The sequence below is a fragment of the Drosophila rhopaloa genome, unplaced genomic scaffold (genome assembly GCF_018152115.1).
Source record: "Drosophila rhopaloa isolate 14029-0021.01 unplaced genomic scaffold, ASM1815211v1 contig_3, whole genome shotgun sequence".
In the NCBI taxonomy this organism is placed as follows: Eukaryota; Metazoa; Arthropoda; class Insecta; order Diptera; family Drosophilidae; genus Drosophila; species Drosophila rhopaloa.
Genome location: NW_025335123.1, coordinates 16,007,639 through 16,017,790, shown reverse-complemented (window position 1 = coordinate 16,017,790; position 10,152 = coordinate 16,007,639). Strand labels below are relative to the sequence as shown.

Here is a 10,152-nt window from a genome sequence, read left to right as displayed (position 1 = left end):
TATAAATTAATTTAAAACACATTTCGATTAGTTTTGTTAAGCATAAATATATTATCATTTATTTTCATTTTTTGTTTGCTGTTTAATGGTCTTCAATTTGCGCACATCAAATGTTTACAAAATTTGTATTCATTTACAAGTTTGTTTATTTGTTGGTTTGATGGTGTTTTAGACATTTTTGAAATGTTTTTGTTTGATCGCACCCATCCACTCATCGAATCAAAAGCTCGGCTTGCAACATATCAATTTGTTTAACAATTAAGTGAAAGAATTACACGAAAGGGACAAATTTAGCGAGAAAGTGTGCGATACTGTGTGTTTCTGGGTGTGCAATATAAATGCTAATGTGTGGTGTGTGGATTATTAGTGTAAACAAAACGTATAAGATTAGCGATGATGTTAAACGAGAGTTCATAATTAAAAAAAATAGGATCCTAGAACGAGAATACTTAAGCGCCTAGCAGTAGCCCCTGTCGGGAACGCGTCGGCGTGGAGCGCACCGGATGATGTTGTCCACGCGGAGGATCATCTCGGCAGCCTCGGAGGCGGACATCAAGACCTGGCGCTTCACGGCGAAGGACTCGGTGATGCCCAGCTCGCGAACGTCGGCCACCTTGCCCAGCTCCATGTCCAGACCCAGAGTCTGTTTGCCCTGGGCGTGGCCGGCGCGCAGCTCCGAGATGAGCTGTGCGGAATCGTAGCCAGCGTTGTCGGCAATGGCCGTGGGCAGCGACAGCAGGGCACCTGTAATCCGGATTAGATAGGGATTCAATATAAGGGCTCAACAAGCAGCAAGTAAAGTAAACTCACGGGCAAAGGCCTCGATGGCGATGGCCTCCTTGCCGGCTGTCTCGGCAGCCTTCTTCAGCACGGCGTTGGCCATCAGCGCCTCCGAGCAGCCACCACCAAAGATGATGCGCGACTCCTTGACGGTAGCCGCCAGGACGCACAGGGCATCGTGCAGGGAGCGATCAGCCTCGTCCAGGATCTGTTGGGTGGCGCCGCGGATCACGATGGTGCACGCCTCGCCCAGCTTCACGCCGCTGAAACGCAGCAGAGTGTCCTCGCCGATCATCACCTGCTCGATGAGATCGCACTCGCCCAACTTCACCAGCGAGGGATTCTCGAAGGTGGAGACGATTTCGCCGCCGGTGCAGTAAGCCAAACGCTCGATACCATCGAAATCGGCATGCTCGATGGACATCACCTGGGCATCGGCGAACAGCTGCTCCGGATAGTTGTAGATCAGCTGTCGGTTGATAAACACGTTACACTGGTGCTTCAGGATCTTGTCCACCTTTTCCTTCATTTTCTCCTTCTCGGCCATTTCCAGGTCGGCGATCTTTGCCAGCGAATCGACCTTGATGCTGCTGCCGAACACCTTGATCTTGTCGGTGTCCATGGGAGTGTTGGCAATCAGGATTTTGGCATTCTCAATCTGCGGTAAGAAAAACCAGGGATTTGTATGAGGAATTGATCTGGGATTAGGTCTTGAAAATTCACTTGGATTGGACTCTTAACGTCCCCGATGATGTGCCTGCCCAACAAACTCGTCAAAATGGCTGTGATATGAAGTCAAATCCACATAGCTCACAGTCATTTTGACGCGTTAATAGACAGCAAAGCTGAAGGATGAATCTAAAATCTATAACTGTAGCCCGAACAAACTAAACAGGCACTTACACGCTGTGGCTGGTGTACACCCGGCTTCTTGTCCAGCAGGAAGCCCTCGTCCAGGAAGGAGTCTGACAGTGTGCCGCCCGACTTCTTGATGATCTGTATGGACTTGAGCTCGCCGGAGCCCTTCAGACGCATGACCGCATCCACGGCCAGATTGGCGAAGAAGTCCTTGTGCTGGTGCAGGATCTTCGAGGAGAGCGTGGTGCGGGCAATATTGAGCAGATCGTTGCGGAACTTCTCGTCGCTGGACGAGTTGTCCTGGGCGGCGGCGGTGAGCGCCTCTAGAGCCACATGGGTGGCCTGGCGCCAGCCGGAGACGATGATCTGTGGGTGAAGCTTCTGTTCGACTAGTTTCTCGGCCTCGCGCAGCAGCTCTGAGGCCAGAACAGTGACCGAGGTGGTGCCATCGCCCACCTCTTCGTCCTGGACACGCGACATGTCGACCAGGATCTTGGCGGCCGGATTGTCGACACCGACGGCACGCAGAATGGTGGCACCATCGTTGGTCACCTCTACCTGGCCGGCATTGCGGCCGGTGGCCACCAGGATCTTGTCCATGCCCTTGGGGCCAAGGGTGCTCTTCACCAGATCTCCGATAGCGATGGCGCCAATGAACGAGGACAGGCGGGCCATCTCGGCCTTCTCCTCCTGCGCCTCATTCTTGAGCACGCGCACGGGATTCAAGGACATCTCCTGCAATAAAAACGCGGGCAAAATAAGTGAGATAGCTTTTACCCCCTTTAAAAAAGCTTGAGGTTACGGTTTCCAGTCTATTTAAAAGCCTATGCATTTGTAGATCCATTTACACTTATTCACAGAAATACAAATTTTAATATGATCGCACTTTCTAGATATGTAATTACAGTTTAGTCACCGAAGTCCACAAAGAACATTATGGAGTTTCAAATATATATGAAAATCCTGGATAACCAGATATAATAGAAATTCAATTATACTTGATCACCGAAATGATCCTAGCTAAAGATTTTTCTAGAGTTTTAATCCTAGGAACCAAATACTTTTATAAATACAATTTAAGCTTTAAGCTAAACTTTACGGAATGTGTTTTCATCCACAACCAGTTCGATTTTAATATGAATTTTATTACAAAGTATGATTAAAAATTGAATTTATTTGGAACAGAATGCCGACATCAGTTAGCAGTTGAAAAATATAATTTTTTTAAAGGACAATAAATTTCTTAAAATTCACAAGTTGAAAACACCTCCATCTGGTAAATGTCAACATATCATTTTAAAAAACTGTATATGAATATAGTAGAACAAGATTGCATTGTCATATTCATATGGCGACCAATATGCTGCGATTTCTGACAAAGATTGCCTGGTAAAACGGCCAAATTTGAAAGGACGACGAACCAGATGGCTGAGGGGTCCAAAAATATATAGAATCTATATGTTGTTATGTTTTTCTCTCCGTGCAGTCATATCGGCTCGACCTAACCCCCAAAAATGGAAGGCGAGAGAGCGGCGCCGAGTGAATCATCGGAAGCAAAAACGGCATGGATTGATCTGGAAGGTTCTCCGAGGGTTCCTCGGTCCGATCCTCAGAAGAAATGTGTAGGCAGCATTAGGATCACCGAATCGGAAGGAGAACCTTCTGGAAACCCAAATCGAAATCGGAATCCGCAGCTCACGTGCAAAGCCGCCTGTCAAAATGGCTTGTGCCTCACACACCCGGCAAATGAAAACGACGATTTGCCCGGAATTATCAATGAAAACTCTCCGAATTCACTCCACACCGCTCGTCCACACCGTAAACCATGCGAAAAACTTAATTGTTCGTTTATAATTTACCATTTTCTATGCGTAATTAGTCGGTTTTTGATCACAGAATTTTCGAATACCACACGGGCGCAACAAAGCGACAAAGAAAATGGTGGAATACAATGTGACCGGCTCTCAATAAAAATGATTCTCATTTTCAGGGAATATACTAAACATACTTTTCTATCAGAAATACCAATAATTAGTTTTGTTTATTAAATTATTTGTTATTTTATTCAGAACTTTCTAACAGATATTTAATTATAGTTGCAGTATAAAGACATTTAACAGACCAATAATATTTAACAAACTGTGATGATTTCGCCGCCAACCACCACCAAACGATTTCGCCGCCAACTACCACCAAACGATAGCTTTGTATCTATCGAAATCTGAACAAGCGGGAAATTTGAAAGATCGAAGAACGGCAAGTAAACCCATTTATAAAAACCGTTTAAATGTTACCCGCTCTTGAAAAAAAGTCCAGAATGTATATGCTTAAGTTAAGTGTATTTCCAATCAGGTAAACATAGAAACTACAGTCCATCGAGGGCTCAAGCCGCACTATCGCCATTGGCAGCCTGCTTTTCGGCTTTTTTGGCCTTCTTAGCCTGTTTCTTGAGGAACTCGCTCTTGTCGAGATTGTTCTGGAAGAAGGTGGTCTCCTTGCGGGCCTGCGAGACCTCTGTGTGGAGCCGTTGCTTGTGCACCGCCTGCTCGTAGTTCATCCGTTCGGTGAGGTGCACCCACTTGAACCGGGGCAGGTACTTCATTGCCCACAGCGAGTCGTAGAACTGCGACTTCTTCCGCGTGGAGATCTGCTTGTTGTTCAGCAGGGGAACGATCTGCTTGGCCACCCGCTTCGACTCGAACTCCACCCAGCCCTCGGTGAAGTGGATGTTGTAACGCTTCCGCTTGTTCTTCTTGGCCTTGGCACCTGAGGGTTAGTTGTGGATTAAATCACATGTTGTAAGAAGTATAACTAAATTTGTATTCTTGTTGTATTTAAGCTTTGTGAACCTGCTGAGTTTCAACGGGTCTTCAAGACAGTTAATACCTCACAGATTCAGGCTTTCTAACACATTCCATTTGTTCAACTCACTTGACAGCTTCTCCGGTTGCAGATAAACCCTTCCGATGGTTCCGAACTCCCCCAGGATTTCCCGCAGGCGCGTCACGTTCATGTGTTGGGGAATATTGGATATGTAGATGATGCCCTTTTTGCGTTTCTTGGTGGGGACAGAGGAACTGGAGCTGACTTTGAAGCTGGCCAGGTCCATTTCATCGTCGTCATCTGAGGGATTTGGCTCCCCGGCGCTATTATGTGGCTCATCTGCTGGCGCATCCTCCGGTTCACTCTCCTCCACTTCCATGGGGGCAGGGACTGGTTTTGGATTTGTTTTTCTTTTAATATTTTTCATATTATTTAAAATTATACTATATTATTTTGTGTTCTCGTGAACACGCTATTAGGGATGACAGTCAGCAATTTACTTATTGACGATAATTCGGTGAGCTATCGATATTTTTATACCCTTCGAATATATATCTCAATTATCTAACGTCCATAAACTTTAAATCTTGAAGGGGGTGTCTTTGTTTGGATAAATAAAAAGGTCTTATAAATCATAGCGAAAATTGTTTAACATATTAAAAATCGACCACTTTCGTTGAGATTTCTTAAATGTTTTATTATTAAAATAATTTAAGTTCCACGATCTTAAATTATCACACGCTAAATACATTGTAATGAATTTTAATTTTATAGATGCAAGACAAAAAGCCGCAATACTCAACAATCATGGTAATAACGAGAAGCTTTTGAAACTACGCATCTGGTTTCTCGGAATCAGCGACGCCGGCCAGGACAGATTCCTTGCTGATCTCCAGGAACGAGGCCTGCGACATTTCGGTATCGTCCTCTTCCTCCTCGATTTCCATCTCGAATATGGTCATCTTGCGTTTGCGATCGGAGAGAACGGTGGCTACTTTTCTGCTGCCTGACACGGCTAGCATCTCGCACACCCCGTCCAATCCTTTGAAGGCGGCTCCATCGATTATGTCATGGATGCTGTGCGTCACAGTGGCATCCTTAAGCTTCACCAGCGGACCCATTTGGTGCTGGGTGCACTGATTCCTCGCCGCACTCAGTGAGAACTGTACAAAGTAACTATGCGGACGGACGCCGGGATTTGATGTCGTTGTCTGGGCCAGCATTGAAAGCGACGACTCATTGTAGAACTGAAGGTCGACAAAGCGCAGGTTGTAGTAGTCCTCGTGAACGGGTGACGTGAAGATTCCCGGTTGCAGTTGTATCCTAGTGCAGCGCACAAGACAATCGCCCGCTCGACTAACCTCCAGGATCATGGCCTCCTGCCAGCTGATGGTGCACGCCAGCATATCACTCCTAGCTGCTTCATTGACATAGTAGCTGCAGGTCACAAATTCCCGATCCTCCAACCCTTCGCCGGGCTCCATGGGCGGCAGGTCACCGCATATGACGGCCGAGGCAAGCTTAAAACTACCGCTAATGCTCTCCGTTGGTTTGTGGAACACCGCGTCGATTGCATTGAACATCTTGTCGCGCTGCTGGACGAGGGACAGATTTTTGTCGTGAGGCACAAACAACTTGCAGTGACTAAGGCAATCGTTCTCGGCCACCATCTCCTCCCACACCTGGCTGGGATCCTTGGGGCACGGCTGGGTCAAGTACGCATTGTCCAGATACTGACCCACTCGCTCCAAGTTGAATTTACTGCGAGCCGGTGGGGGCGTGGCGGAAAGGGGGTCTACTTCGTCTTCATCGTCGCTGCGATCTTCCATTTCAGGTTCCATGGCGCACAGGAAGTCGGCCATTGCAATGTTCTCCTCCTCGGTAAGCACTAGATCATCGGGAATCTCCTGATGGGACAGGCGGAGTATCGTGAATATCATCCAGGCGTGGAAGAGCTTCATGTCGTACACCAAAGTGTCGATCGTTCGCTGCAATTCGTAGACTTTCAGAACAAAGGCTCCACATGCCCTCATAGCCTCGTTGGCCACATCAGGAGAGATGAGCGACTGAAAAACAAGTCAATGATAATAAAGGCATTGAAAATTCACGAACGGATCCAAAACAAACCTCGAAAAAGTGCGACATGCGACCGAAACCCGCGATCGTGTTGAGGAAATAGAACATGTTGATGGCCGATCCGTTTAGCTGCTTGAACACCAAGCCCTGTAGGTTGCTCAGACTGAGGTCCACCGAGTTGGCAATCTTCTTAAAGCCCTTCTCGGACAGAGTTCTAAATTTGGGAGGACTCATGAGCATTGGGTTCATCCAATAAGTGGGCAACTCACTCGAACAGAAACTCCTCTACCTCAAAGGTAGCGAATCCGAATACGTGCAGCTCCAGGAAGTGAGCAGAAATCAGTCCGTATGGCTGGGAGTTGGCGTACTTGGTCAGCTTGTTATCCATCTCCAGCTGCACGGTCTCCCAGGCTTCTGTCAAACATTGCTGCGTGTCATTTATGTAGCTATGCGTAAAACAAAACGGATCACAACAATACTTTAATGAAAGATATTATTACTTTTTCGTTTCCAGAATGTGGGCACAATGGGTGGCCAGTTCCAGCATCGGTGCCATGCACTCTTGCAGCACCTGATTGTGAAAGTGCAACATCTTTAACTCCTGGCCGTCCCTCAAAAGAGCATAAATGGCATTAAAGTCTCCGTTCAGCCGCACATCATACACATCGAACTGCTCAGGATGTAAGATGTGCTGGGTGAGATCAATGCTTCCCGCCTGCAGGGCACCGAGGAGCAGGAGGTGCACCTTGCCACTGCGCATTATCACCACCAGAAAGCAAGGCGATCCCTTCGGAAAAGACTTCTGGTCCAGTGTTTTCAGGCAGGGATCAATATTGGTCAGTGGCTGAAGTTTGGGAAGGTACTTTCTGTGCTTGTCCTTCGCATTGCAGGTGTAGGTACCTGGAATGTAATGTAACTTTTTGATCAGTAAATCAGACATATATCTTATAATTTAAAAAATCAGCTTGGTATGCAATAAATATATAAGGTTTCGAATTGGAAACCGGTTCAAGTTACAGAATCCGAATTCAGGGCTATTTTGTAATGCAATTTCTCCCTACCTAGGTTCTCCTGCGAGTTGATCGCCTTGCTGAAGAAGACCTTCTTGATGTCATCCTCGTAAATCAGGCCTGAGATGATCGTCTCACTCTCCGCGTCCAATAGCGCCACCTTTCCGTTGCTGTAGCCGACGGCTAGGAGTGTCTCGTCCATTTGCCAGCTTAGGGAGCGCACCCGCACGTCCTCGCCAGGCGTGGGAAAGGTAACGATCTTCTGCCAGTTCAGTCGCTGGATGACCACCTCGCCTGGGCAACGGAAAGCAGTTGTAAGACTCTATTTATATTGCTGGCCCAGATGCAGATGCTCACCCTTCTCCGTTCCGTAGGCAATCAGATCCATCTTGTTATTCCACTCCATGCGCTCCACAATGCAGGACATGTTGCGAGCGCCCAGCAGCTTCATGGAGCTCGTTTGGGCCATCTTTCCACGCTAGGACTCGTCCACTGCGCCTTTACATCAAATATTGACAATATCAAAGGAGTTTGGTTTGTAGTTTACACTTTGCCGGTGTCTATCGAAGGTCTATCGATTGCCGTCTGCTATCGATGTCGAAGAGATGAGCGGAAAAGAGCTACTATTTTTATGTTTATTTTGGGGTTTCCAAGTAATATAATGGCTAACATCATTTGGAATTTTCTTTTCTTTATTTAAAATTAAATATAACATATTGCATTTTTAAGGGGTAAGCCCTCGAGTACGTGAACTTTTTCTGAGAGCGAACAACTGGCTAAATATGTATGTATTAACCATTTTTTTTTGAGTTTTGTACCAGTTTTGACGCATTCATTTTTTATTCATACAAATACTTTGATTCTTAAAAATCTACGTTTTTAAATGCTTTTCATAGGCTGAAAAAAATAACAAATAAATATAAAAGAAACCTTTTATAAAAATAGCTAAACACCTGGCCATTAAGTATCCAGGTGGGTTGCGCCGCTGGCGTCTTTTGGTTCCTCAGGGAAAGATTGACAATGTCCGTTTGAGAATGTGCAAACTTTATTACTTTACAGTGGTCAAAACTTAGTTTACGGGATGGTCGGGATCCCTAACTCTAGCTGCTTTATGGGGAGTCTTGTGGCCGGTCCCTATTCGTCCTTTTCAACATACACTCACGGACACATGTACGCAAGGACAATTGTATTTTACACTGCGATTTATGGTCCTAAAACTTTCATGGGACTTTAAAACTAAAATATGGAGATAAAAAAAAGTCACATTTTATATGTACTACCGCGAATTTGAGCTCCCTCAGAGCTTTAGTAAATCGATCTTAAGGGCTACGCTACCAAATATGTATATATCGTATGTTTGTAGAGACGGCGTGTATGTATCCACACAAGCGGGCAAATCCGAAACAGCCATCTGGAGTCGAAGTTGGAGACCTCGCCCTCCCAACTAGTCATCGGCATCCAGTTGGCCGTTGTCCAACTCGCTGCTCTCCTCCGGCTTAGCGTTCTCGTCCTGGTTGATGCTGCCAATGGGGCTGGCCGGTTCCTGCTCCGGATCCTCCTCGTCAACGCCCTCGGCATTGCTACCGCCGCCGGTGGTACCCACGCTGCCAGGAGCAGTGTCGTCGCCGGCGCCACTGCCTCCACCGGAGCCCAGGCCGCCCGACGTAAGATTGCCGGAGCTGCCGTTGCCATTGCCATTGCCACTGCCCGTGTGCCAGGTAAGGCGCTCCTCGTAGAACTGGATTACCACCTGGGGACATCGCATATTGGCCAGCTTGGCCGGCACCAGGTCTGCATGGTCGCTGCCTTTCCACTTCATCAGGAACATCAGGTGGCCTGAGGAGTCGGTGGCGCCCAGGATCTTCGATGGCTCTAGACCGCGCTCGAAGCCAATTAGCTTCTTCTGCTCCTCGGTATCGTCCTCCAGGAAGCTCTTGCGCTTGCTGCGGATGGAGTCTGGCGTGGAGGAGGTGGACAGGCGCTTCTTGGTCTCCTTCTTGTTGTTCTTCAGCGATTCCTCAAAGTTGGCGATTAAATCCGGACAGTCGAGGTTCTCCACCGGCTCCCAAGTGTTCTCGCTCCGCGGATAGCCTTTCCACTTCAGGTAGTATTCCGTGCGTCCGTTCACCGTTCGCTTGTCCTCCACGCGTTCCACTGAGAATTCGGCCATTGTTAGATCCGTTTACTTTATCGTTTGAAATGTGTATTTATTGTTTTTCTCGGCGTTACAAAAAATTTGGTGCGATTTGTAGGTGAAAGAAGAAGAGTTGGAGATGCGCAACTCCTTCCTCCCAACAATCGGCAAATATCGCTAGCGATGACAGGTGCATTTTGCAGGTAAAATATGTAAAATATAATAATATAAAATATAATTAAAATAAAAGTATATAAAAATGAAAACAAATGAATGCTCAGTGGAATTTAAAGTTTGATGCCGGCGTATAATTTTTTTCATTTCTCTATTATGATTAGAAATCATTAGTTCTCTGATTTGATTGGTTAACATTAAATTGTACTACTTAATAATTAAATAAATGAATTGCTGATTAAAATGTATTTATTTTTCAGCTCACACTTGAGAAAAACGATTCATAATTTTCTAAAA

The 10,152-nt window shown here is 46.4% G+C and overlaps 4 protein-coding genes across 5 annotated transcripts; all 4 read right to left on the bottom strand.

Moving 5' to 3' along the window:
* Positions 1-27: 27 nt before the first annotated feature.
* Positions 28-3,606, bottom strand: LOC108048518 (T-complex protein 1 subunit beta). Its single transcript, XM_017129250.1, has 4 exons — positions 3,498-3,606; positions 1,684-2,373; positions 811-1,438; positions 28-744 (listed from the first exon to the last, which is right to left on the bottom strand). Exons 1-4 carry the CDS (start codon positions 3,498-3,500, stop codon positions 458-460), a joined length of 1,608 nt encoding a protein of 535 aa, XP_016984739.1. The 5' UTR covers positions 3,501-3,606; the 3' UTR covers positions 28-457.
* A 354-nt stretch (positions 3,607-3,960) lies between these two features.
* Positions 3,961-4,948, bottom strand: LOC108048505 (pre-rRNA-processing protein esf2-like). The gene is made up of 2 exons (XM_017129237.2): positions 4,570-4,948; positions 3,961-4,404 (listed from the first exon to the last, which is right to left on the bottom strand). The coding sequence occupies exons 1-2, from the start codon at positions 4,886-4,888 to the stop codon at positions 4,022-4,024; spliced, it is 702 nt and encodes a 233-aa protein (XP_016984726.1). The 5' UTR covers positions 4,889-4,948; the 3' UTR covers positions 3,961-4,021.
* Positions 4,949-5,146: 198 nt separating this feature from the next.
* LOC108048503 (anaphase-promoting complex subunit 4) lies at positions 5,147-8,138 on the bottom strand. 2 transcript variants are annotated; one of them, XM_017129235.2, is made up of 6 exons: positions 7,905-8,138; positions 7,599-7,841; positions 7,038-7,437; positions 6,813-6,983; positions 6,589-6,751; positions 5,147-6,527 (listed from the first exon to the last, which is right to left on the bottom strand). In XM_017129235.2, exons 1-6 carry the CDS (start codon positions 8,014-8,016, stop codon positions 5,295-5,297), a joined length of 2,322 nt encoding a protein of 773 aa, XP_016984724.1. In that variant the 5' UTR covers positions 8,017-8,138; the 3' UTR covers positions 5,147-5,294. The 2 variants fall into 2 exon arrangements, with proteins under 2 accessions (XP_016984724.1, XP_016984723.1); XM_017129234.2 differs by having other exon boundaries at positions 5,148-6,527; positions 6,807-6,983; positions 7,905-8,137.
* A 432-nt stretch (positions 8,139-8,570) lies between these two features.
* On the bottom strand, positions 8,571-9,832 carry LOC108048504 (chromobox protein homolog 3). Its single transcript, XM_017129236.2, has one exon. It carries the CDS (start codon positions 9,715-9,717, stop codon positions 8,992-8,994), a length of 726 nt encoding a protein of 241 aa, XP_016984725.1. The 5' UTR covers positions 9,718-9,832; the 3' UTR covers positions 8,571-8,991.
* Between the last annotated feature and the right edge of the window lie 320 nt (positions 9,833-10,152).